Source organism: Crinia signifera, chromosome 3, assembly GCF_055691185.1.
Source record: "Crinia signifera chromosome 3, ASM5569118v1, whole genome shotgun sequence".
In the NCBI taxonomy this organism is placed as follows: domain Eukaryota; kingdom Metazoa; phylum Chordata; class Amphibia; order Anura; family Myobatrachidae; genus Crinia; species Crinia signifera.
Genome location: NC_139219.1, coordinates 74971429 through 74996165, shown reverse-complemented (window position 1 = coordinate 74996165; position 24737 = coordinate 74971429). Strand labels below are relative to the sequence as shown.

Genomic DNA, 24737 nt, shown 5'->3' with positions numbered 1-24737 from the left:
TGTATTCAGTTATTTATGTGCGTCACTTAAGGATAGAGACCCAACTTGTTTTTTTTTATAGCGTTGGGCATGTTGTCACCTGCTTTTGTCTATTCCAGTATACTTTTCTAATTTAAATTCTACAAATGCTGGATCTTGAGGTGTTCTTTATGCAGCTGTTGAGTGTATTGCTCTTCCTGTGCAGGCTTTAGGTACTCTGTTTGAAGAACTTCAGTCCTCTGGTTCCTCCAAGACTAAACAGAAGCTCTCAAATACGTTGAATCAACTCCTGAGTCTCCTCCAGCCCACAAGCTGTCCGTCGTATGTGGGCAAGGTTTTGCTGAAGGTGCTTAATGATGTAAATGGGGAGGTATGTATATGTTTTGGACTCGACATTTTGCTGTTACTTACATTTCATAGTTGTGATCGTCTCAACATCAACTCTCAAGTTTCTCCAGCAGGTCATATTGTGCAGATTTCTGCCTATGAAAGCAGGTGGGATAATTACTGACCGAAGAAAATAGATTTACTCCCTTGTGTATGGTTTAAAAAACCCCCACAAAATAAGACCTGACACTGGTACTTGTGGACTTGAGTTGACAACCCCTGCTCTTCAGTTCATGGTCGCTAGCAAATAATTACACACTGGAGCTGAACAACAAGAAAAAAGGCTGCTAGTGTACTGTATATAGCCTATGCACAAATCATTGTCACAGATGTGCCAAAGAGCCCTTCTCTGTGCTCCTGGTCCCATGAGACTCTGCTAGCGTACTTCACCGTGACCGGAGACTCGATTGATTTGATATGCGACACTTGTGTATCTGTATGCGACTGAGTCCTTCAATCTGAATACAAAGTGCTATGATGCAGCTGCTTTTTGCATACCAATTACCACTATACAGACTCCTTTGCATGCTTATATACAAATATCGTATATCAAATTGCTCAACACAATCTCCTGATGTCTCATCACTTTGTACCGAAGACATATTTTCAGCAATAAAAGACACCCAGCATTAACCGTTGCATGGGACCTGGTGGATCCCTCAAACCAGGGATCCTGGGCTACATAGTACATTGTGGGTTTATATAGTTACATAGTAGGTGAGGCTGAATAAAGACTTGCGTCCATCTAGTTCAACCTATGTTTATAGTAGCTAATCCCTTGTTGTATAGTATGTTATGATATTTTAGAGACAGATTGTTACTTATTCATGCCCGTGGATGTTTTTAACCAATAAATGTTTATCCAACCTTATTTTAAACGTATTTATAGTGTCTGCCGACACCACTTCTTCAGGAAGAGAGTTCCAAAGTTTGACTGTTCTGTCTGTAAAGAAATTTTTTCTTCTAGATGAACAAAATCTTTTTTCTTCTAATCTAAACTCGTGCTCTCTCGTCCTAGATTCCTGTCTAGCAGAAAAAAGGGCGCTTGACAGTTCCTTATATTGGCCCCTGATATATTTGTACATGTTGAGCATGTCCCCCCTTAAACGTCTCTTCTCTAGTGTAAATAGTCCCAGCTTGCTTAATCTCTCCTCGTAGCTTAAAGTCTCCATTCCCCTAATAAGCTTAGTTGCTCTTCTTTGGATTTTTTCTAATTCTATGATGTCCTTTTTATAGTGTGGGGCCCAGAACTGTACTCCGTGTTCGAGGTGCGGTCTAACCAATGATTTGTACAGAGGCATAATTACTTTTGAATCCCTAGTTTCCATGCCCCTTTTAATACATGCTAGAGTTTTATTGGCCTTTTTAGTTGCTATTTCTTCTGCGGCAGACGTCAGGGGCCAGAGGGATTACATTGGGTAGAGAGTGAGGTCACGACCTTTCCAGCACCAGAAAGGATAAAACTTCTGGACTGCCCAGAGACAGCCCTGGCTCCTCCCTCCTCTACCCCGCCTCCTAGGCTAGCTTACTTTCAGTTTTGATTGTGCTGGCAGGAGCCAACACGCATTTTGAAAGGGCTGCTGTTAAAGCAGCTTAAACTTCGTTTTGAATTTTTTTTTTTATTCTTATTTTTACACTGACTGGAGTCAGTGACAGAGCAGCAGCACTGGGGGTCTGTTAGATCCCTGCACTGCGCTCCATCACCCGGGACCCGGCAGCCCAACACCACCCACGTGGCTCCCACAAGCGGAGGTGTTCGGCTGGCTCTGAAGCACTGGAGAGCACAGCCGCGACGGGGACCGGGACATCAGCGGTGACAACCGCTTTCAGGTAACGCGCTCCCCGCTGGGAGTGCGAATGCGCACGCAGTTATAGCGGCTGAGCAGCCCGGTGGGGGGGATCGCCGGGCTGCACTAGCAAGCGGCCAGAACGCCTCCTTTCACTAGGTGTGCACCCTGACCCGCTGGACCACCAGGGAGACTTTGAGTGTGGGCAGCGGCGTCGGTATGCGGGGCCGCCCGGCAAGCGCCGGATCCCCGCCATTTTACCGACGCCGCATGAGTCATGAAATCCCGGTGGCCATTTGCTAGTAGGGGGAAGGGAGCCTCTCCTCACACAGCCCCTCTCCCGGAGACAGGAGCTAGGATGTACCCACGGGGTTTCCAGCCCTGATCTCTTCCTGCCTGCCTGCTGCAAGTGTAAGAAGGACACAGAGAGCTCTCTGCCAGTCTGGAGTTCCATCTCTTCACTGCCGGGCCATATGGGCAAATCCCACCTGTACCTCTCCTACTGGAGCACAGGGTACAGTACTTTATGCTCCTGCCGGCCTTTGTGCTTTGCGGAGCTCAGTGCCACTTTTATTATTATTATATGCATTGTGCTGTGTCTCATAACTGTGTTAACACCATCACTGCATGTCAGAAGTATAGGTGTTAGCTGTACCAGTTTAGCTGCCTCTTGTACAATGTCAGAGGACAGCGATAGTGACATAGGGACTCCTATATTGGTGTCCTGCACACATTGCAAGGCTGGCCCAAGTACCACCGGCCAGCCTGGGCATATGAGTATAGCCTGATGGCGCGGCTACCCTTTCAAAAAGGGACGCCATTGTAAGGACGGAGTCCATGGTACTTTCCCAGCTATCAGGCGGTTCTGGCGGTCATTTTAACATACTCGCCGCCATTGCACGCTGCTGGAGGCTCCTGACTGCTAATGCCAGGGCTGTGCTCAAGCTTGTCCTGGTTAACTGCATATTGAATGCAGCTGCTCCCCCATGTTCTGTGTTCAGACAGTGGGGTTTAGAGCATAGTGGGACAGTATTGGGCTGTATGTAAATTAGGTCATAGCACTCCTGTGTTATATACCATGGTGTTGTTGATTGGCCTGTGGCAGCTCATCTCCTTATACTGTCTCTCTTATCCAGTGATTCTATCTCTGGTTACCTATACCTACTCTCTCTCCCTGTGTGTGTGTAGTGTATATATTGTCAGGTGGAAAGTGTATAACTCAGTTTACATTGTCATCTGAGGCCTGAGGCCATATACCCTGTTGCCTTGCCTGATGTATTTTTCCTCCGTGACATAGAGATCGTTAGATTTCTGCAATAAGCCTCTAATTGTGCAATGTGTATCTGCTGGCTGACAAAATAAAAACCCCTTCTTGCTTTCTTCCAGAAAGATACTGTGTTCTCAGATTACAGTTTATGGGGGGACAGTTTGCTGCCAGCTAGGTCATACAGAGGACAGCAGGAAGTCTTATACCCTGCTATCAGAGTGACACAGAGGTCACTGCCTTACTCTCTAATGCACAGATACTGAGGGTAACATTGCACTGTCACATACAGAGGACAGCAGGAAGTCTTATACCCTGCTATCAGAGTGACACAGAGGTCACTCCATTAATCAAAGGCAAGGGCAGCAATGTCTAATGCAGGTAGCATGACTTGTATGTTACTAACTCATGAGTTAGCAAAGTTATCCATAGCAAGTCAATTAGAAATCACAGTGTGTGCAGCCATTACAGTTCTGGTCCAGACACTTGGTGTAAGACACCTCTGCTAACTTTTAAACCCTGTCGGAACATAGTCCAGGCCTGTTTTACCCTAATAGAGCAATAGCTCAATCAGCAACGCTCCCGTCTCTTAAGTAGACAAGGCGCACGGCTATAAGGATTCAGTCCCCACAATACAGGGGTTATTTCATGTTCTGACAGGGCACTATGAAAACGTCACCAACGGTGGACTCTGAGATGTAATTTCTCCACAGGATAACCTTTGGTATTCCTGGTCATTGGAAGTTGGAACATTGCACTGTCACATACAGAGCTGGTTGTGGTGTGTACGCACAATACAATCCAGTGTGGGATCTGACTATGTAGTCGGATTTACATTAGGATCACATGCATCTAACATGCAGATCGCACATTTGAGATAATTTGACTTAGTATTCCTCCAGGCCTCTAGTAGCCTTGCACCCCAGCGGGGTAGCATTTTTGGGAGATGCAGCTGTGGAGGTGCAGTACGAACTGTGTAATGGTTAACATTACTACCTCACGGCACTGATGTCAATCTATATTCATACCACACTGGATATGCCCAATCTCATTTGAGATCACATGGGAACACCAGCTGTTGTAGATAACATGGGTTCCATTCAAACAACGCCATTACCCTAACTGGGTGGAGTTTATGTATATTCTCCACGTAATTGCGTGGGATTACTCCGGGTGCTCCCGTTTTCTCCCACAAACAATTCGGTTTGTCATTTCTTATGGTTCTCCTTTAAGTTATGTTAGCGGAGTAACACTGGCTGTAGCTTTTATAATTAAAAGCTAATATGGCCTGGACTATGCATCCCTTCAGGGACGCAATCTCACTTTGGTAGAAGTTTTACTGGTTGCCAATGTTGACGGCCTTGTTCATTTCAGCGCCACCATATGCTATATACCAATATGTTGCGTCTTAATCTGTACGACCTATTGTATAGGGGTACATGAATGCATATGTTTATGTTTGTAGGCATTTGTGTGTGTGCATGTGTGTATATATATGTACATACACAATATATATATATGTGTATGTATATATATATATATATATATATATATATATATATATATATGTATATTAGTGGATATATATAGCGGTGCTAGGTCAGCATTCTCGCTTCTTACATTCAAACAGCGGTTCGATATAGTTTCCTGTTTGTTTGTTTTCTAATGTATCTACATACACATACATTATAACCAAAACTGATCCTTTTGGTAAATCCGTGTTTTATACACGCAACAGTACATCTTAAGACATAGACTGGATAATGCTATTATGGAAAAGATGCTTCTGTCTTGAAACCTAAGTGAAAAAGACAGTCCTGTGGGATTTCTGCAAGGTAGAACCTTGGTTTCTAGGTCACCCTGTGCAGGTCCAGTCGGGTGATGCAAAAAAGGGTGGTTTGTTATCAACCACTAGGGTGACACTCTGAGTGGGCCGGCTATGAGCCTACGGCCACACCACCCTGAACACGCCTGATCTCGTCTGATCTTGGAAGCCAAGCAGGGTCAGGCCTGGTTAGTACTTGGATGGGAGACCATCTGGGAATACCAGGTGCTGTAGGCTTAGGCCTCCCGCTTCTTCCAATGGGAGCGCAAGATCCCGGCCTTGTTGGCAAAACTATACCAACAGATGGACCCTCCCTTCGGAGGTGTTCCTGTGGTTGGTAGGCCATTGGGGTGGACCAATGGTGGTTTGATGGCTTTGCGTCACATTTACCAGGTCACCCTGTATGTGTCCAGGTCTCGAGACCCTGCAGGTTACAGAGTCCACGCTCTGTTATGTCAGTCCAGTGGCTATTCGTGCGGAGGTAGGCTTTTCACCATTTTTGCTCCTCCTCAAAGTAATTTGTACATTAAAAGTGGAGGTGGGGGCACCTTAATCCAGGAGAATCTGGTTCTCGGATCTGTGAACCCTGTTAGGGGTCTCTCTTATCTGTCTGCCTCTGGGGCCAGAACTGCTCACAGGGCTGTTAAGACAACCTAATTAAAAGCCACGGGATTGAATTCAATCCCAGAATTTACCGTTTGTCTAGGGTTTTGTCCTTTCGGTAGAAGTAGTGGGGGCTGGCCTCCGCCTGTTTCTTTAAAGCAACAGGGCTCAGCTCTCTCCTTTGTATTCCACAGCCTATGAGCTCTGTGGTATGATCTCCGCTCATTCTTGCAGGGGGTCCTGCAGATCCAACCTCTGGTTGTTACAAACATGGTGGTTTGATAAAATCTTTCTCTGATTCTTTGGGCCCTTTAGGGCTCTTTACAGGCTAACTGGGACAACGGTTTTCCTGTTGACCGTTGCTGCTGGGTGTCTGCCCGGTAGGCTCTGTTAGGTCAATCGCCTTTCATAGTCTTTCATTCTCATAGAACGGATTCTTTGAAACGTTACTTTACACCTCACAAGGTGGTTCCTGAATTTCAAGTCATCCAGGAGATAGTGATCCCTGCCCTTTGTAGGCCGGCGGTCTCTCCTGGGCAGCAATCAACTGGAGATGGTCTGTGCTTTGCACGACTATGTACATCACGCTGTAATACTTTGGCCATCTGACTCTCTCTTTATCCACTAGAGAATTCATAAGAGGGGCTGGTCTGCTACCATGCAGACTATTGCCAGCCGATATCTGCGGTCGTTTATCAAGCAGGATTCCTTGTTCACCTCACTCTCCGTTCTTGCAGGGGTACGGGCTCATTCCACTACATCTGTGGGTGTGTTTCGGGCTTTTACAGGTGGTGCAACGGCAGAGCAACTTGGCAAGGCGGCAACTTGGTCGTCTGCCAACGATTTCTTACGCTTTTTTGCGTTTGTTATGTTTGCCTCTCAGAACTCGGCATTCGTCCAGAATATACTGGCCGCGGCACAGGCGCGTCCCCACCCTTAGGTGGCTGCTTTAGGACATCCCAATGTAATCCCTCTGGCCCCTGACGTCTGCCGCAGAAGAAACTGAGATTTATGTCTTACCTGTTAAATCTCTTTCTTCGAGGACGTCAGGGGCCACAGGGATCCCTCCCTGCCGCGCCTGCTTCATGGTATTGAAGTTCATAGTTCCTCCGTTGAGTGAACTTAGTTAAAAGTTCCTTTGTTGAGGTACTTATACATGTCACAGTTATGGTTCCTCTGTTGAGCAACCACACACACATATATTTGTTGAATGTGTTACTGTATGGGTTTCTCTTCCTTCTATCTTGTCTCCTGCCTGGCTTTGGAAAAAACTGAAAGTAAGCTAGCCTAGGAGGCGGGGTAGAGGAGGGAGGAGCCAGGGCTGTCTCTGGGCAGTCCAGAAGTTTTATCCTTTCTGGTGCTGGAAAGGTCGTGACCTCACTCTCTACCCAATGTAATCCCTGTGGCCCCTGACGTCCTCGAAGAAAGAGATTTAACAGGTAAGACATAAATCTCAGTATTACATTGAGCACTACACCCTAGTTTGTTGTCTATTTGGACTCCTAGATCCTTTTTGAGTACTGAATTACCCAATTCATCCCCGCTTAGGTTATAACTAGCACACTGGTTATGTCTCCCAAGGTGCACGACCTTGCATTTGTCCACATTGAACCTCATCTTCCACTTTTTTGTCCACTCATCTAGATTATCACTCATCATGATAGATCATTTTGAAGCGTGGTGACATCTTCTGATGATTTAATAACTCTGCTCAGTTTTGTATTGTCCGCAAAGATGGATACATTGCTGAGTAACCCTATCCCAATATCGTTAATAAAAATGTTAAACAAAATGGGCCCTAGAACCGAACCCTGTGGCACTCCACTTAGTACTGGTATCATATTTGAAACTGCACTGTTCACGACTGTTCTCTTTGTTCTCTATTACACAACCAGTTCCCTACCCATCTGCAGATATTTGCCCCTAATCCCATGTCCTCCATTTTATTTATCACCCTCTTGTGTGGTACGGTGTCGAAGGCTTTAGCAAAATCTAGGAAAATCACATCTACAGCGTTTCCATTATCAAGGTTTTTGCTAACCTCTTCATAGAAACCAAGTAGATTAGTTTGGCATGAACGATTTATGTATAAGGACACGTTTGTACCTTGATGCGCTGTCAGAATTAAGGTGTGTTGTTCACTCCTCCTTCCTTGGTCTAAATCAGGCAGTCCAATAAATGATCGACCATGTACGTGTTATTCCTGTATAACTGACCTGTGTAACAGGCCCTATATGCCCATAAAGGTATTCCATTTTCCATGGAATGTATGCTCACCTTCTGGCAGTGCCCTATGTTCACACAAAGGTTTCTTTCACTTCTCAACTCTCAAAACCTCAGGGGTAAAGTGTCAGGATAAAATGTAACACAATAAAAAGTAATCCAAGTACCACTTAACCACTCTTCTCCACCAACAATCGCTCACCCGGGTCTTGAGGAAAGTGGGTGTCCCTAGTATGGAAAAAATACTATAATGGTCCTTTCTCTTTCATCCAGCAGGGGCCACTGGCGTTCACAATGGGTAATAGAGCTTGGCTTGCTGGGAGCTAGCACACTAAAAAAACTTTAGAAAAGACTGGCTCCTCCCCTCTATTACCCAGCAACCCCCAGTTAGATTTTTGTGCCCAAGGGAGCTAGTCACAGTGGAGTACTGCTCCACATAACTTGCACATTTTTTGCATATTTTTTCATTTTTTTTTTTTATTATTAATTTTTTTTACTCATTTAAACTTTCAAGCAGCCCTTCCCAGCTTCTTCAAAAGCTTGGGTCCGGGTCTGAAGCGCCCTGGCAGCAGCCAGACGTCGGTCAGGACCTCTTTAAAGGTGCCTGCCGGGGCGTGCTCAGTGTGCCTGCGGCCCCTGGACAAAGGGGCCGTCATACACGGGAGAAGCAAGCCAGCCTCAGCGGTAAGTAACCGCATTGCGCCCCGCGACTGCCCCCGCTCCAGCTCCGACGCCTGTCACCGCTGATGGATGGCGTCTCTCCCTCTGACGCGGCGCACGTGCTCCCCGGCGGGCGGAATGATTAGCGCTACTAAGCGCTTTGATGGCCGCCTGCTGGAGCCGGCGTGGGGAGAGGGAGACGCTGAAAAAAGGCAGGTGTCTGCGCGCGGGGAAGGGAGTGGGGTTGAGCACGCGGCGGGCGCCATCTTGGAGGTGGCAGGCTAGGCGCAGCCAAGCTATATGTACTGTAGATGTAAAACAGTACATGCCTTTAAAACTATGCTGTTTTTTCCTATACAGAGGATCACACAGCTGCAGGTCAAGACCTTGCTGCACTGGTAACCCCTTCCTTGCTGAATGTAGTGGGGAGTTTTAGGGGTTTCCTTATTGTGGGTTTAGGCAGATTCCCTCTGGTGCCCAGCAGCCCCTGGTCTCCCTGCTTGTTCACTATACTGTGGTGTGTGTGTGTGTCTGAAGTGTGTCAGTAACTGGTACTTCTGTGGCTGGAGCGATGACGGGCAGGTCTTCTACAAAGGCAGCCCAGAAGGCATTTGCTTGTTCCTCATGTGGGGACAAGTTTACTCAGTCCTCAGAGACTAGAAGCACCGTATGTACAAATTGTTCCTCACATGTGTCCACAGAAGGGGAGCCTAGCGCAGCCCCATCGTGGGCCTCTCTTTTGACAGGCGCTATGACTAACCTGTCATCTGAGTTAGCAGAAAGCCGTCGGACTGAGCCGGCCTGGGCGGCCGCCCTGACAAGGTCGGTTGATCATTTTATGACAACTCTCACTTCGGCCCCTAAGACTCCGGTAGTTAGGGCCAAACGGCCCCTCCCAATTATCACCTCCGACGACGAGGATGATCCTCAGGAGGAGGCTGAAGAGGAGGAAGATGAGGAGTGGGAGGAGCTACCTGAGGAAATTCCCGAAAAGCCAGAGCCAACACACTCTGGGGTAGATTCCCTTATCCTGGCAGTACGCCAGGTTTTAAATATCCCTCAGGATCCCATACAGGAACCTCAGGAGTTTGACTTGTTTGGTAAGGAACCTTCCCCTAGGGCAGTTTTTCCTTTCCCAGGACAAGATCAGTTGGCAGCGCCCTGGAAAACCCCAGACAAACGTTTCATTACCCCTAAACGTTTTTCAACAATATATCCTTTCCAGGCTTCTGCATTCACCAGATGGGAGACTCCACCTCCAGTAGATGCCTCTGTATCCCGTCTGTCAAAGAAGACCACGCTGCCTGTCCCTGGAGCTGCTTCGCTAAAGGACCCGTCAGACAGAAAGCTGGAGGCGACACTGAAGGCAGTCTACACTGCAGCAGGTACTCAATTAAGACCGGCTATTGTTTCTGCCTGGGTAAATAAAGCAGTCCTTAAATGGGCAGAACAGCTTAGAGATGGGTTAGAGGCAGGCACCTCCAGACAGGAACTTAAACTTTTGGCCGAGCATATCCAGGAAGCTGCTTCCTTTTTGGGGGAAACCTCAAGGGACGTCACCCAGATTTCGGCCAAAATCTCAGCTAATGCAATCGCTGCCCGCAGGGCTCTATGGCTCCGCTCCTGGACTGCAGATGCAGAATCCAAGAGGGCAGTGGAAGGGTTGCCCTTTACTGGGGACATACTCTTCGGTCCAGAATTGGACAAGTGGATTTCACAGGCCACTGGGGGGAAGTCGGCATTTCTACCGTCAGCTGCACCGCCGGCTCGTCGGCAGTACACTGGCCCGTCATTTAATTCCTTTAATTCCTTTCGGCCGCAACAGCATTCCTTTCGTGGCAGAGGCCGTGGGTTCTCGCAGTCCTTTCGGGGTGGAAGAGGCCGTGCTAGAGCACAGTCCACCGCTCGTCGACAGGAACCCAAACCACCAGCAAAACCGGTGGCATGACGGTCTCCCGGCCTTCTTGGGAAGGTCTCAGGTGGGTGCCCGTCTAATAGACTTTCAGACTCAGTGGAACGACACCACCTCGGATACCTGGATTCGACAGCTGATAAGAGAAGGATACAAACTCGAGTTCACAGAAAGCCCTCCACGACGGTTCCTAACAACACCTCTACCGGGAGATCAGCAAAAGACAATTGCTCTACTAGCGGCAGTACAAAGACTACTAGACGCTCAGGTGGTAGTACCGGTGCCGTCACAACAGAGGGGTCAGGGGTTTTACTCCACCCTCTTTGTGGTGCCGAAACCGGATGGTTCCGTCAGGCCTATCCTGAACTTAAAGTCCCTGAATGTATCCATTGTGTACCATCGGTTCAAAATGGAGTCCATTCACTCGGTAATTCACTCCCTGGAACCGGGCGAGTTTATGGTGTCCTTGGACATCAAGGACGCCTACCTCCATGTACCGATATGGATCCCACATCAACAATATCTCCGTTTTGCGGTGGGCAGAGATCACTTTCAGTTCAGGGCTCTTCCCTTTGGGTTGTCATCAGCGCCCAGGATATTTACGAAGGTCCTATCCGTGATGATCGCGGCCCTCCGAGTAGAAGGGGTCACGATCATACCGTATTTAGACGACCTCCTCATCAAGGCCCCGTCAATCCAACTGTTGTTGGAACATGCCAATCAGACTTACCAGATGCTCGTCAAACACGGGTGGATGGTGAACTTTCAGAAGTCAAACCTAATTCCTTCCCAGAGGTTACAATTTCTGGGGTTAATTCTGGACACAAATGCCAAGAGGATTTTCTTACCGGACGACAAGGCATCTTCAATTCAGCGGATGGTGGCTCAGGTATTGCGACACAAGCAGGTGACTATCCACCTTTGCATCAGACTCTTAGGGAAGATGGTGGCGGCCTTTCCGGCCCTGCAATTCGGCCGATTCCACTCCAGAACCTTACAGTGGGACCTCCTGAGCCAGTGGTCGGGCTCACATCTGTTCATTCACCGGACAGTGCGGTTGTCAGCCCAGACTCGGACCTCCCTGCTGTGGTGGACCATCGCGGACAACCTCAAGGCGGGACGCAGGTTCGCGGTCTGGGACTCTGTACTACTGACCACGGACGCGAGTCTCCGAGGTTGGGGGGCGGTAGTCCTCGACCTTCGATTGCAGGGTCGGTGGTCGGAATGGGAGTCCCGCCTGTCCATAAATATATTGGAGTTGCGAGCAATTCTCAATGCACTGCTGAGCGCTCAGACGATCTTGAGAGACCAGCCAATCAAGGTGAGATCGGACAATGCGACGGCCGTCGCATACATAAATCGTCAGGGCGGCACAAGAAGTCGAGGAGCAATGCGAGAGGCTTCCAAGATTCTTCGCTGGGCGGAAAAGTTCAATGTCATCCTAACAGCAGTGTTTCTACCCGGCGTGGACAACTGGGAGGCCGACTTTCTAAGTCGGCAGGATCTCCACCCGGGGGAATGGTCGTTACATCCAGAGGTCTTCCAGCAGATAACACAGCGGTGGGGGACTCCACAGGTGGACCTGATGGCCTCACGTCAGAACCATCAGCTACCGACTTATGTCTCTCGGACGAGAGATCCGGCAGCAATGGCAGTGGACGCTCTCACCATTCCATGGAGGTTCCACTTCATTTACCTGTTCCCACCGCTTCCACTTCTAGGTCCGGTACTAAAAAGGATAAAAAGAGAAAGGGTAAAAACCATTCTCATAGCACCGTACTGGCCCCGCAGAAGTTGGTTCTCCGACCTACAACAGCTGCTGATGGAAGATCCGTGGACACTTCCTCTGCGACCAGACTTACTACTCCAGGGTCCATTCCACCACCACAACGTTCTCCAGTTACGTTTAACGGCGTGGCTGTTGAAACCGAGGTATTAAGGAGCAAAGGAGTACCTTCGGCGGTTATTCCAACCATGCTGAGGGCCCGGAAACCGGTTTCTGCGGCACATTATCACCGCATCTGGAAGGCCTATGCGGTATGGTGTGCTAACCGAGGTTGCCCCTTCAGGACCTTTAAGTTATCCAGACTCCTGTTGTTCTTACAATCAGGTCTGGATGCTGGTCTGCGCCTGGCTACCTTGAAGGTTCAGGTATCGGCATTATCTGTTCTCTTCCAGAGAAAATTAGCCCAGATTCCAGAGATCCAGACTTTTCTTCAAGGGGTGTTACGAGTTCAGACTCCATTTGTTCCACCAACGGAACCTTGGGACCTCAATCTGGTCCTAGAGTTCTTGCAATCTTCTACGTTTGAACCGCTTGAGAGGGTGGAGCTTAAGTACTTGTCCTGGAAGACACTCATACTTCTGGCATTGGCCTCGGCGCGTCGTGTATCAGAGCTGGGCGCTCTGTCTTGTAAATCGCCTTATCTAATTTTTCACGACGACCGGGCAGAACTAAGAACGCATGCCGCTTTCCTGCCAAAGGTAGTATCCTCCTTCCACGTTAACCAGCCTATCGTGGTTCCTGCATTTCAAGAAGGATCTGGCGGGACGGCACTGCTGGATGTCGTCCGTGCATTAAAAATCTATGTGACCAGAACGAAATCCGTGCGGAAGACGGATTGCCTGTTTGTCCTTCATGACGCAGTCAAGAGAGGTTGGCCTGCATCCAAGCAGACCCTAGCCAGGTGGATCTGTTCTACAATTCGTATGGCTTATACGCAGGTAGGTAAGCAGCCACCTTCTTCTTTGTCAGCCCATTCTACTAGAGCAGTGGGCGCTTCATGGGCAGCGCACAGAGGGGCATCCATTTCGCAGCTTTGCAGGGCTGCAACTTGGTCCTCGGTAAATACCTTCATTAGGTTTTACAAATTTGACACCTTTGCCTCAGCTTCCTCTGCTGTAGGTCGTTTGGTGTTACAGGATCCATCGAGCTTTCCCTCCCAGGGGATTGACTTTGGAACCTCCCCATTGTGAACGCCAGTGGCCCCTGCTGGATGAAAGAGAAAATGGGATTTTGGTACCTACCGGTAAATCCTTTTCTCTGAATCCGCAGGGGCCACTGGCCTCCCGCCCTGCTCGGAGGATCTGCCCGTTGTAGTTCTAGTTTAGAGTTGTATCAGTTGTTTGAATGTTGTTTCATTGTTAATTTCTGTTTATATCTCCTCTCGTTCCCAAAAATCCTAACTGGGGGTTGCTGGGTAATAGAGGGGAGGAGCCAGTCTTTTCTAAAGTTTTTTTAGTGTGCTAGCTCCCAGCAAGCCAAGCTCTATTACCCATTGTGAACGCCAGTGGCCCCTGCGGATTCAGAGAAAAGGATTTACCGGTAGGTACCAAAATCCCATTTTTTCAAGGTGTGGAGTAAATAGCTAAGGACCAGGTATTTATACCTGTCCACCAAACAGATCATATTAGATCTGCATGAAAAACAGGACCGGCATAAAATCTGGATTCATGTGCCTAAAATTTACATACATATTCATATATTGATGCGGACAAAATATACGCTCACAATGTAAAAAAATGAAGGTAAAGAGAAGAACAACATCGGAAAAATACTGTAAAGATATACATATTATAATATATAATTCGGGTATTCCAGGAGCCGCGTTTTGTTTTCAGCGCCATCCAGATTCGCGCCAGAAAGACGGGGAGTCCGTCCCGCCATGTCCGCTTCTGGGTTGTGCAACAGAAGCGGTAGTGACGTTTGCTTCTGGTATCTGTATGGCACGCATATGCTTTAATTCGGAGGACACTTCCTGGATTTTCTCTGCTATGCCTGCTTGTAAATATCTTTTGAGACGCATAGATGGAACGCAAATCCCGGAAGTTGTTCTTCCTTTCAATAGCATCGACATGTGGGGCAACCATTCTCAGTTTTACATGCAAAAGATATAATATATATTAGTCATCAATGCCAGAGGGATTTTCCTAAATAAATTGTTTCAACATGACATATACAGTATTCAATGTTTTTACCCAAATTTTATATTTACACACACACACACACACACACACACACACACACACACACACACACACACACACACACACACACACACACACACACACACACACACACACACACACACATGCCAATATTCCTTATTGAACTAAACATATACACATATGCAATTTAATAGTTTCACATGAAAAATAAAAAAATAAAAACACTTAAGCTCAAAGTTCATATTGAGACCAAAAGGAGTTGGCATATATATCTGTACAGTATTTTTCCGATGTTCTTCTCTTTACCTTCATTTGTTTACATTGTGAGTGTATATATGTGTATATTTTGTCTGCATCAATTTATGAATATGTATGTAAGTTTTAGGCACATGAATCCAGATTATTCCGGTCCTGTTTTTCATGCAGACCTTAATATGATCTGTTTGGTGGACAGGTATAAATACCTGGTCCTTAGCTATTTACTCCACACCTTGAAAAAGGACCAGTATAGGTCCGAAACGCGTTGGTGCTTGTGGAGCAGTTTTCCAGTATCTTGGATCCCTCTCTCTTGGTCCCTTTTTTCCATACTAGGGACACCCACTTTCCTCAAGACCCGGGTGAGCTATTGTTGGTGGTGAAGTGGTACTTGGATTACATTTTTATCGTGTTACGTTTTATCCTGTATTTTTAAACTGATTTTTTATTGCTGTATGGACTTTGGACTAAAATCGGTATTATCACCTGTAACCAAGTCTGGAGTGACGCTTTACCCCTGAGGTTTTGAGAGTTGAGAAGTGAAAGAAACCTTTGTGTGAACATAGGGCACTGCCAGAAGGTGAGCATACATTCCATGGGAATGTTTGGTGTTTATTAAAGATACCTTTATGGGCATATAGGGCCTGTTACACAGGTCAGTTACACAGGAATAACACGTACATGGTTGATCATTTATTGGACTGCCTGATTTACCTACTTTTTGTATTTGCTTATTTTCCATATGAGCTTTTACCCTTGGAATTACATCAGACCAAGGAAGGAGGAGTGAACAACACACCTTAGTTATGACAGCGCATCAAGGTACTCCCTCTTTGTGTTTTTCTTGTATCTGGAGTTGGTGTTGGTATCCCAAGGGGGTATACGTTGCAGCGGTCAGGTTTGGCGCAGTTATACATTTTATAAAATCTTTTTGCACATTTGTACCTTATTCAGAATGCAGGAAAATAAAGTTTTCATAAATGATGTGCTGAATGATATAAAGCATTAACACCCTCTCTAATGTCTAGTTGTGAGGCTTGATGAATGCAGTTCTCACTATGGAACACCGTTTTTCACTACAATGTGTTACTAAATGTTTTCCATTGGTCTTCTCTTGTAGGCTGTTCTCACTCGGCTATTGCCAGTCTTGGACAGATTGCTGGTGAAAGTTGCACATTCTACAGGTCAGATTCTACCAGATGAGGCACAGCTGCTGCAGCTCATCCTGGGGAAGTTTAATGAACACTCTGCTGGCCTCTTGTCTAAGAATGCTGAATGCCTAGATATCTTTCTGCGAGCACTGACTACTCCCCAGATCATTGCTGATGGTCTGCCTTCCTTCCAGGTCATTGCACTGGGACAGGTATGTTTGTCTGTTTCTTCTACCAAGTTCTTGCTAAAAGTTAATAGTGGTGGCCATATACTACAGTGATGAAATATGGAAATTACTAACTAGTTTTAGTCTGCACGTCCTAAATGTATGTGTCTCTAGTGTTCATTCTTGCACCCAGCATTTTTGAAAACCCATGCAGTTCCTCTTCCCTGCCTGGGAGGTCGCTGTCTGCTGTAGTGCTTCTAGCACAGTGTTATCTGTATATCAGCACTGATTTGCAAACCAGACCTGTGCTAGAAACACCACAGCAGACAGTGACACCCCAGGCAGGGAAGAGGAACTGCATGGGTTTTCAAAAATGCCGTGTGCCAGAATGAACACTAGTCTTCTCCTGTTACTTTGCTGGCATCTGCTCCCCTTCTTCTAGTTTATGAGCGCACTGAAGATTATCATCATCCTCTTTGCCGATGCTGGCACCAACAGAGCACTGACGACCATGCTACATTCCACAGCATTGCCTTCACTAGCAATGTCCTCCGTAGGCCCTGCATTCTGACGATGTTCTGAAAAGTGCATTGTCAGCAACATAGAATATTTTGCCATTCTGGCCTATTGGCATCGGCAAAATCATTAAAACTATCATATAGTGCAGGCATGTCCAATGTTGGCCCTCCAGATGTTGTGAAACTACACATCCCAGCATGCTTTGCCACAGTTTTGCTATTAGAGAATGCTAAAACTATTGCCGAGCATGCTGGGATGTGTAGTTAAAACATCTGGAGGGCCAACGTTGGACATGCCTGATAGTGTGTACCTAGTTTTAGAAAATTTTAAACACGATTTTACCGGATGAAACATTTTGGTCTTATTACCTAATAAGTATGAAGAGACAACCCTATTTTATACCTGAGATATCTCATGCAGTATTATCTGCATGCATGTGTGCGGAAAATTATGTAGTGGTCATTTGTTATATCTCACTTTGTCTCTCCTTAGATCTCCAAGTCTTTCTTTGCTGCCATAGAAGATGGGACTGTTCAGCAGAAGCTACTGGGGACCCTTTTTGACTTGCTTGTCGACAACAAAAACGCTGCCTGTGCCCAGGCTGTCAGCAGTGCTTTTAAATCTGTAAGTCTGGATCTATGACTTGTAGTAGTTTGTGCCAACTGTACCCTAACTTAAATATCACTAAATGTGTGGCACAGGAAAGATATGAAAAATGTAAATTGATGTTTGAGAAATGGCCCGTGTAGGAACATATTCTTCAAATATTGTCATTCTGTAAAGCAGATGAATTGATCATACACCACCGGTCAGAAGCTTTAGAACACCCATATATTTTGAGTTTTTATTGCTATTTACCCAGTTCAATGTCTGTGTGCTCTGAAATAAAAGCATAGAACAAATACACCACTGAAGATAAAAAAGAAATCCTAGAATCGTTTTTTTAACAATATTTAACCACTTGAGTGGTATGCCCGGAGATTTTCCAGGCTCAGCTGCGCTGCCGCAGCGGGCTGTCCTGGAAAATCTCCGGGCATACCACTATTATACAATAGGTGCGTGCCATTGGTGTCCAGGTGTGTACCACTGGCGCAGCACCTCTAGAGCCGACACCCCCGTCACAAACCTCCAGTTCCCCCGGTACCTTTGCTCCAACGATCGGTATGCCGGAGCTTCCCTGACCCGCCAGCCAGCCTGTCACTTATTTTACAGTGACGTCGGCGGCAGGCTCGGGTATGGTCGGCGCGGCTCGGGGGGACTCGGGAGCGCTCAGGCACCCGAGTCCTCCCGAGCTGCTGCGAACATCCCCCAGCCTGCCGCCGACGTCACTGCTGAATGTGACAGGCGGCCGGCTAACTCAACGGGGACAGCTGCGGCAGGGAAGCTCTGGCGTACTAACGCCGGAGCAGAGGTGAGGGAGGGGGGCTTGCAACTTCATGTGGTGGGTTTTGCTGGGGCAGGACAAACCTGCCCTGGTAGGTTTGTCCTGCCCCAGCAAAACCCACCAATCAAGGGGTTAATGGTGATCACTTCTCAAAGTTGCCATCTTTTGCAGAAATAACCGCTGAACACACTTTCCACATAATTTCCACAATGGAAATCAAATATTGTCCTGGAAGTTCTCCCCAGCATTGTTGCAGACGTTTCCACAAAGGAGTTATAGGTTGCTTTGTTTTCACCCCCCCCCCCCCCCCCCCCAGTGGGTTTTGGCTGTGCTTGCACTTCTATGATTTGAAGCTTTCCATGTTATTGTTTTTCTCAATGGTAGTTCTGTATGTATGTTTTTGATCACAATCTTGTTGTAGGATGAAGCCTTGACCTTTATTGCATGGGTCATTGGATCGACCTACCAAACGTTGACAAGTGTTGGGCCACAGAACATTGACATGGCATAGGTAGACACCTGAAATAGGTTAACATGCTTAAGGTCGGCCTGGGTTTTTTGCTTTTACTTTTTTTTTTTGGCCCAAATGTCGACATGGACACTGTATCACTGCGCTTACCATGCTTCAAGCACGGTGCCTATGCTCTGCACACTATTCTATTCTCCCTCCATGCTCTATTGGATGGTAGGGCATGAACTACCGCCTGGTGGCACATGTCTGCTCAATAAAATAAAAGTGAAAAACCCATGTTGACCCTTTGACTATCGACCTAATGCTTGTATCGACCTTCCATGTTGACAGGCATGTCGACCTATTTCAGGTGTCTACCTAAGCCATGTCTACCTTCAGTGGTCGACCAAATGCATCTCGACCTTTTGGTGTGTTGACCTTACAACCATATACCATACTCTAGAATGCTGTTGTATCCCTTTTGGCTGAGGGTGCCAGTCACTCTGGGCAAGTTGGGATCCAGATAAAGAGCCCTATCCCACTGTACTTCTTTCCATGTTTGTAATGCCCGGTACACACCAGGACGATGGTGCTCGTGAGCGGATCGTCACAGGAATGTACGACCCGCTCACGCAAAAATGCCCCTAAAGTGATCGCGATCCGATCACGACCCCCACCCACTACAATGGTCGTTTCAGAGATCCTACCTGCAGCAGGTAGGATCTCAGAAAAGACCGACACACGTAGGATCTCAGAAAAGACCGACCGACCCGTGGGGCTGCGCATCGGATCGGGATCGCATCAAAAGGGCAGCAAAATGGCCCAAAACAGGACTGATTTACATGTAATCGGTCGAGATTGTATCTAAATTGGCTAGTTTTGGACCATATCATCCTGGTGTGTACTCCACATAAGTCACACGGATTTCATTACCAAGATTCCACCTCCTGAAGTTTTGCTGTTAAAAGCTTTGCACTTTTGACTTGTGGTGTAACTAAATGATATCTGGGTGGCAAGATACAGGGCCAGATTCACTAAGCTTCAAAATTGATACAATGGATACAATACAATGTGTCTACCTTATTGCTGTAGGTGTTATAAAATGTTGTCCCGTTTCTTGTTACCAGTTTTGCTTTTTTTTTAAAAAAGACCTAAATCCTTACAGCAAAAAATGTTCAGTGCTTTTAGTGGGTTTTGGTGTATAGTTTGACATTCCATTTTTAAGGTTATGCACCTTTTTTTGTGTTCTCTTGATTCATATTTGCATAGTGCTATTAGTTCTTATGCTGAGTCCAAAAATAACATTCGGTGTATACTTAAAACATTTTCAAATCATTTCCAGGAGCAGTTTGCTGATGAGCAGTTGTGATACGGTCTAGATGGGACTGGGTATATAAAACGTAATACCGTTTTCACATTTAATTGTTCAGTAAAAATGCAGAATGCCTAAAGAATAAACAAATATTGGCAGTTCTCATTATACCGAATAAGAAAAATTGGACTCTGCGGGTGTTCATTACTGAGAGTGCTCGTTTGCCAGACGCCCAAATTACCGGTGATTGAGAATTCTATGGAACATCCATGGAGTATAAAATAGAAGCTGCTAATTACTCCTTTCTGTAGCTAAATTATGTAAAACTGCTAAATGGTGATCCCTATAAAGTCTGCAGTTAAGGCAAGCGCTGTGAAATAAGCTCTGTATTTCCTGTGGCATCGATGGATTTGAACATTTTGGTTTACAAACTCATGGCAAGGGCAAGATTCAATAGCTTGCAGTGCCGGCACCCAGAAGATGGTGCTCTGTGGTGCTATAAAATTTTTACTCAATTTGGGTGGAATCAGCTGCCGTCATCTGTTTTTTAGCTCACACCTGCCGGGGTTGGCGAGCTGAAATTAGTGAAGTGACCCGTTTGGGTGCCCAAATGGGACTTTTGATTATTTTAGCTACTTTATGCAGCTAAATCCATTCTTTCTGTTTCCGAGCGTTAACAGGTCCACACGTTCCCTGACTTGAGATTGGGCAAGATAAAGCAGTTGAATCTTGCCTTAGAAGAACAATATTTGGTACTTGTGAGTTATCCGGGCGTCCGATTTTTAAATCGGGTCGGATCGGGACATCGCATCGCATCGCATGCGACCATCGGATGCGATGCGATGCGATGCGATGACCCGATTTTTCCATAGGAATCAATGTTAAAATGGACTGAGTCCATTTTAACATGGAATTCAATGGGAAAAAGGGGTCCTTTTCATACCCCTACTATCCAAGTGGGCATGGAGTTGGATATAAACCTGTGGCGAGCGTAGCGAGCCACCGAGCCCGAAGCGTGGCGAGCGTAGCGAGCCCCGCGAGGGGACACGGAATACCGTCCCCTCGCGGGGCTCGCTTCGCTCGCCACGCTTCGGGCTCGGTGGCTCGCTACGCTCGCCACAGGTTTATATCCAACTCCATGCCCACTTGGATAGTAGGGGTATGAAAAGGACCCCTTTTTCCCATTGAATTCCATGTTAAAATGGACTCAGTCCATTTTAACATTGATTCCTATGGAAAAATCGGGTCATCGCATCCGATGGTCGCATGCGATGCGATGCGATATCGCATCGCATCGCATCTGATTGTATGCCTTAACTTAAGGCATACAATCAAAAAATCGGACGCCCAGATAACTCACAAGTACCTAATATTTTTATAAAGCTGCTTTGTGATCATACATAAGCACTCGGCAACTTTCTGAACACGTACAGTTCCTCTTCCCTTTCTGGGGAGTCTCTCTTCTCCGATGCCTCTAGCACATTGTAGTCTGTATTTCAGCACTGGTATGCAGACAATTTAGAGATCAGATTAATATGTAGTATCACACTATTGGGCTAACTGACTGCTTGTATAACTTTCTTGCAGATCTCTGTAAATGCCGCCTATGTGAGTGCAGAACTTGAACCACCAGGAAAAGAGAAAAACGTTTCTTCAGTCCGGCAAACCAGGAGAAGTAAAATGCAGGGTCAGAGGTACAATGAGCGCTCATCTTAAGCAGCGTTTTGGATTTTCATTTAACCATAGAATTCTGCAATGATGTTTTACATATACTCTAATGCGGTGGTTCCCAAACTTTTTTGAATCTAAACACCCTAGAATTTTTTCAAGTCTCCCCTAGGCCTATAGTTTCTTATTTAGAAATTTAGGAAAAAAATATTAAATTGTCGGTACTTATGTATTATCTGGACTCCCATGTTAAATGCACCCCATTTTTTCATACCCCTACTATCCAACTACGCATGGAGTTGATTTTATATAGTGTGGCGAGCGCAGCGAGCCACCGTGCCCGAAGCGTGGTGAGCCCCGCGAGGGGACGCGGTCTCATAAGAAAAACGGGAGTCCAGATATTACATTACAAGTACCAAATTGTCTTTTATATGTCATATTTAGGTTTAATTATGTGGTGAGGGGGCAATCTATGTTTCTGTTTGTCCACATATTTTATGATTACAGTACATGCCTATAGATAGTGTTTTCTAGATGGGATTAAAATATTGCCTATACCAGGAATCGTAATGTTCTATTATTATTTATTAACAACTGTTTTATGGTACGTAAATAACCGAAACACTTTTCAACTTTGTATTAGACAAGGAAAATATGGTATTTTTTTCTTTCCATTAACTTTTACAAATCTGTTCTTGTGTTTTACTCCCTAAATTAGGAAACCGCAGGATGGCGCGCCAGAAGAAGGGAACGTGAATTGGCCTAGAACCACCCTTATCCTGGAGCTGCTGCAGCACAAGAAGAAGCTAAAGGAACCACAGCTCTTAGTGCCTACTCTATTTTATCTGCTCTCTAGGTATGATAATGTGTTATAAGCAGGGGCGGATTTAGGGTCGAGGGCGCCCCTAGGCACAACAATAATGTTCGAAACACCCCCGCGCCTAATTGCATTATTTTTATTGATTTCTTATAAGCCCTCATTTGATAATAGCCAATATAATGGATTTATAAAAAAAAGCCACCAACCGTGACATGTTCTTTTATTATGAATACATATTTACTAAGTAGGGCAGGTTACAGGGGCAGTATCTGCATGTCCTATCCCATTTACACTTTATTTAATATGGAATATAGTACAGTACAGAGGATATTTTACAGTTATTGGTACTTTTTTGGCTGACCGTACTATCACAGGCATCCAAGTGCCGCCCCCAAACATGTGCCGCCCCTAGGCACGTGCCGCCCCTAGGCACGTGCCGCCCCTAGGCACGTGCCTAATGGGAAATTCGGCTCTGGTTATAAGAATTATACACACCCATCTTGTATTAAGAAATTTTTGGCCTACAGCTGAGGCTCAGGTACTTATTCACCTACACATTTAAATGTTTATGTTCGTGACTAATCAGCATTGCAAATACTGTAAGTCACAAGGTGTCACTGAGGCTAAGAGGAAGATAACTACCTTAGGTAATCGCAGAGATGGCATCCAAAGGACTAAAGTAAAGAATCTGATGCAGATCAATAATGGGATCATTGAAAACCTTAGGTATATTCTGGAGCATCTTAAGGCAACAGGAGATTACATGGCTGAGGAAAGGAAATAATAGTGTAGCCATCACTGCCTATAGAGGGGCCATTATAAAATAGTGCCTTGCTTATAGCCTATGTTCTCAGGCAGGAAAGATGTCTCCAGTGTGCATGGGTACTATAGCAGGCTCAGCAAGCAAACTGTGCAGGACACTGGGCCTAATTCAGATTTGATCTCAGGGCAAATTTGTGCTAACTGAAATCTAAATTCCAGTCTAAAAATAAAGCAGCCAGTATTTACCCTGCACAGAAACAAAATCTCGCCCAAATCTAACGCTCTCTGTACATGTTACATCTGCCCCACCTGCAGTGTAGCATGGTTTTGTCCATTTTGAGAACAAATGTGTCCTGCGATCATGTCTGAATTAGGCCCATGGACCAATTCAGCCCATCTGGGCAATACCAGCTTCCATGTTTAAAAAGCAAGCGATGGACAGATTGATTAAGCAAGGCATGTTTAAACTGTTGCACTCCAGCTGTTGTGACACTACACGTCTCAGCATGCCTTGCCATAGTTTTAGCATTCCCTAATAGCAAAACTGTGGCAAGGCATGATAGGACCTGAACTGTTGGGGTGCCTTGAGGACCCCGTTTGGCATCCTCTGGTATAACCACAAGTATTACTAATCTAGTAGGCCATGGACAACATTGGGGCACATACTGTGGGATGTAGAGTCAAAGTTGCATGTCTGACCATGCAGATTTATCTTCAGATCTGGCTGGTTGGAACATAAACATGGTTATGGACGAGCGCAAATGACAGTTGACCATTTGCTTGGAAATGCTGGAAAACTGACAACTGTCACTCATCCATAACCATGTTTTTGTTCCAACCAGCCAGATCTGAAGATAAATCTTACTAGTGTATGGGCACCTTAAGGTGGTGATAGCTTGGAATGTGGTGTGTGGTAAAATTATAATGCTAGATGGACATTTTGGACATTTTTGAATATATATGCCTCTGTGATGACAATATTGGTACTGTTTACATATTTACAAATGTCAGATAAAATGCAGCTGCCATGTAGATGCCTCTGTAATATTGTTCCATTGGTGCTTTGAATGTGTGTAAAGCCCAATACACACTAGAGGTTATAGTAAAAGAGATCGCTCAGAAAAGGATTTCTGAGCAATATATTTTGCAGTATAATCTAGTGCAGTGGTTCTCAAACTGTGGGTCCTGCTCAGCATGGGATCACAACTCCATGTTACTGACCATCAGGCTGATGAGTTTTCTAAACTCAGTCTGTGATTCCAGGAGTCTGAAAGATCTGTTGAATTATTTGTTATTAGACTCCTCCCATCATTTTATGCCTCCACAATGCTGCCATGAATGTTCTGTCTGCTGACTACACATGTGATGTGATTACCTTGTGCAGTAACTTGCTGGGGTCCTGTCAGTATTTTTTTAGTCTGATGGTGTCACATAGCAGAAATTTAGAAAACCTCTGATCTAATGTGTACACTCAATATAATTATCCTTTGAACACTCATGCGCAATGTTAATGAGCCCGGTCCTCTTCTGAACATGCAGGTCAATTTGGCTATATAGCCAAGGACCTGCATGCTCAGTGGGTTCCGGTGATGTCACTAAAGGAAGGTTTTGGTTGCCCGAATGACCTGTGGTTGAAACCCGTGTAGGAACAGTGTGGAGA

At 46.0% G+C, this 24737-nt stretch overlaps 1 protein-coding gene and 1 non-coding gene across 2 annotated transcripts in view; both read left to right on the top strand.

Annotated features, from left to right (window-relative positions):
* The window catches only part of HEATR1 (HEAT repeat containing 1), an 84714-nt gene that overhangs the window by 37300 nt on the left and 22677 nt on the right, over window positions 1–24737 (top strand). The window contains exons 21-25 of the mRNA XM_083176018.1: window positions 185–349; window positions 15964–16206; window positions 17173–17304; window positions 21415–21521; window positions 22214–22351. Coding sequence (XP_083032144.1) covers window positions 185–349; window positions 15964–16206; window positions 17173–17304; window positions 21415–21521; window positions 22214–22351 — 785 coding nt within the window. The remainder of the gene's footprint in view (window positions 1–184; window positions 350–15963; window positions 16207–17172; window positions 17305–21414; window positions 21522–22213; window positions 22352–24737) is intronic.
* On the top strand, window positions 5361–5479 carry LOC146066030 (5S ribosomal RNA). The gene has a single exon (XR_014472822.1). It is a non-coding gene; the product is annotated as a 5S ribosomal RNA (ribosomal RNA).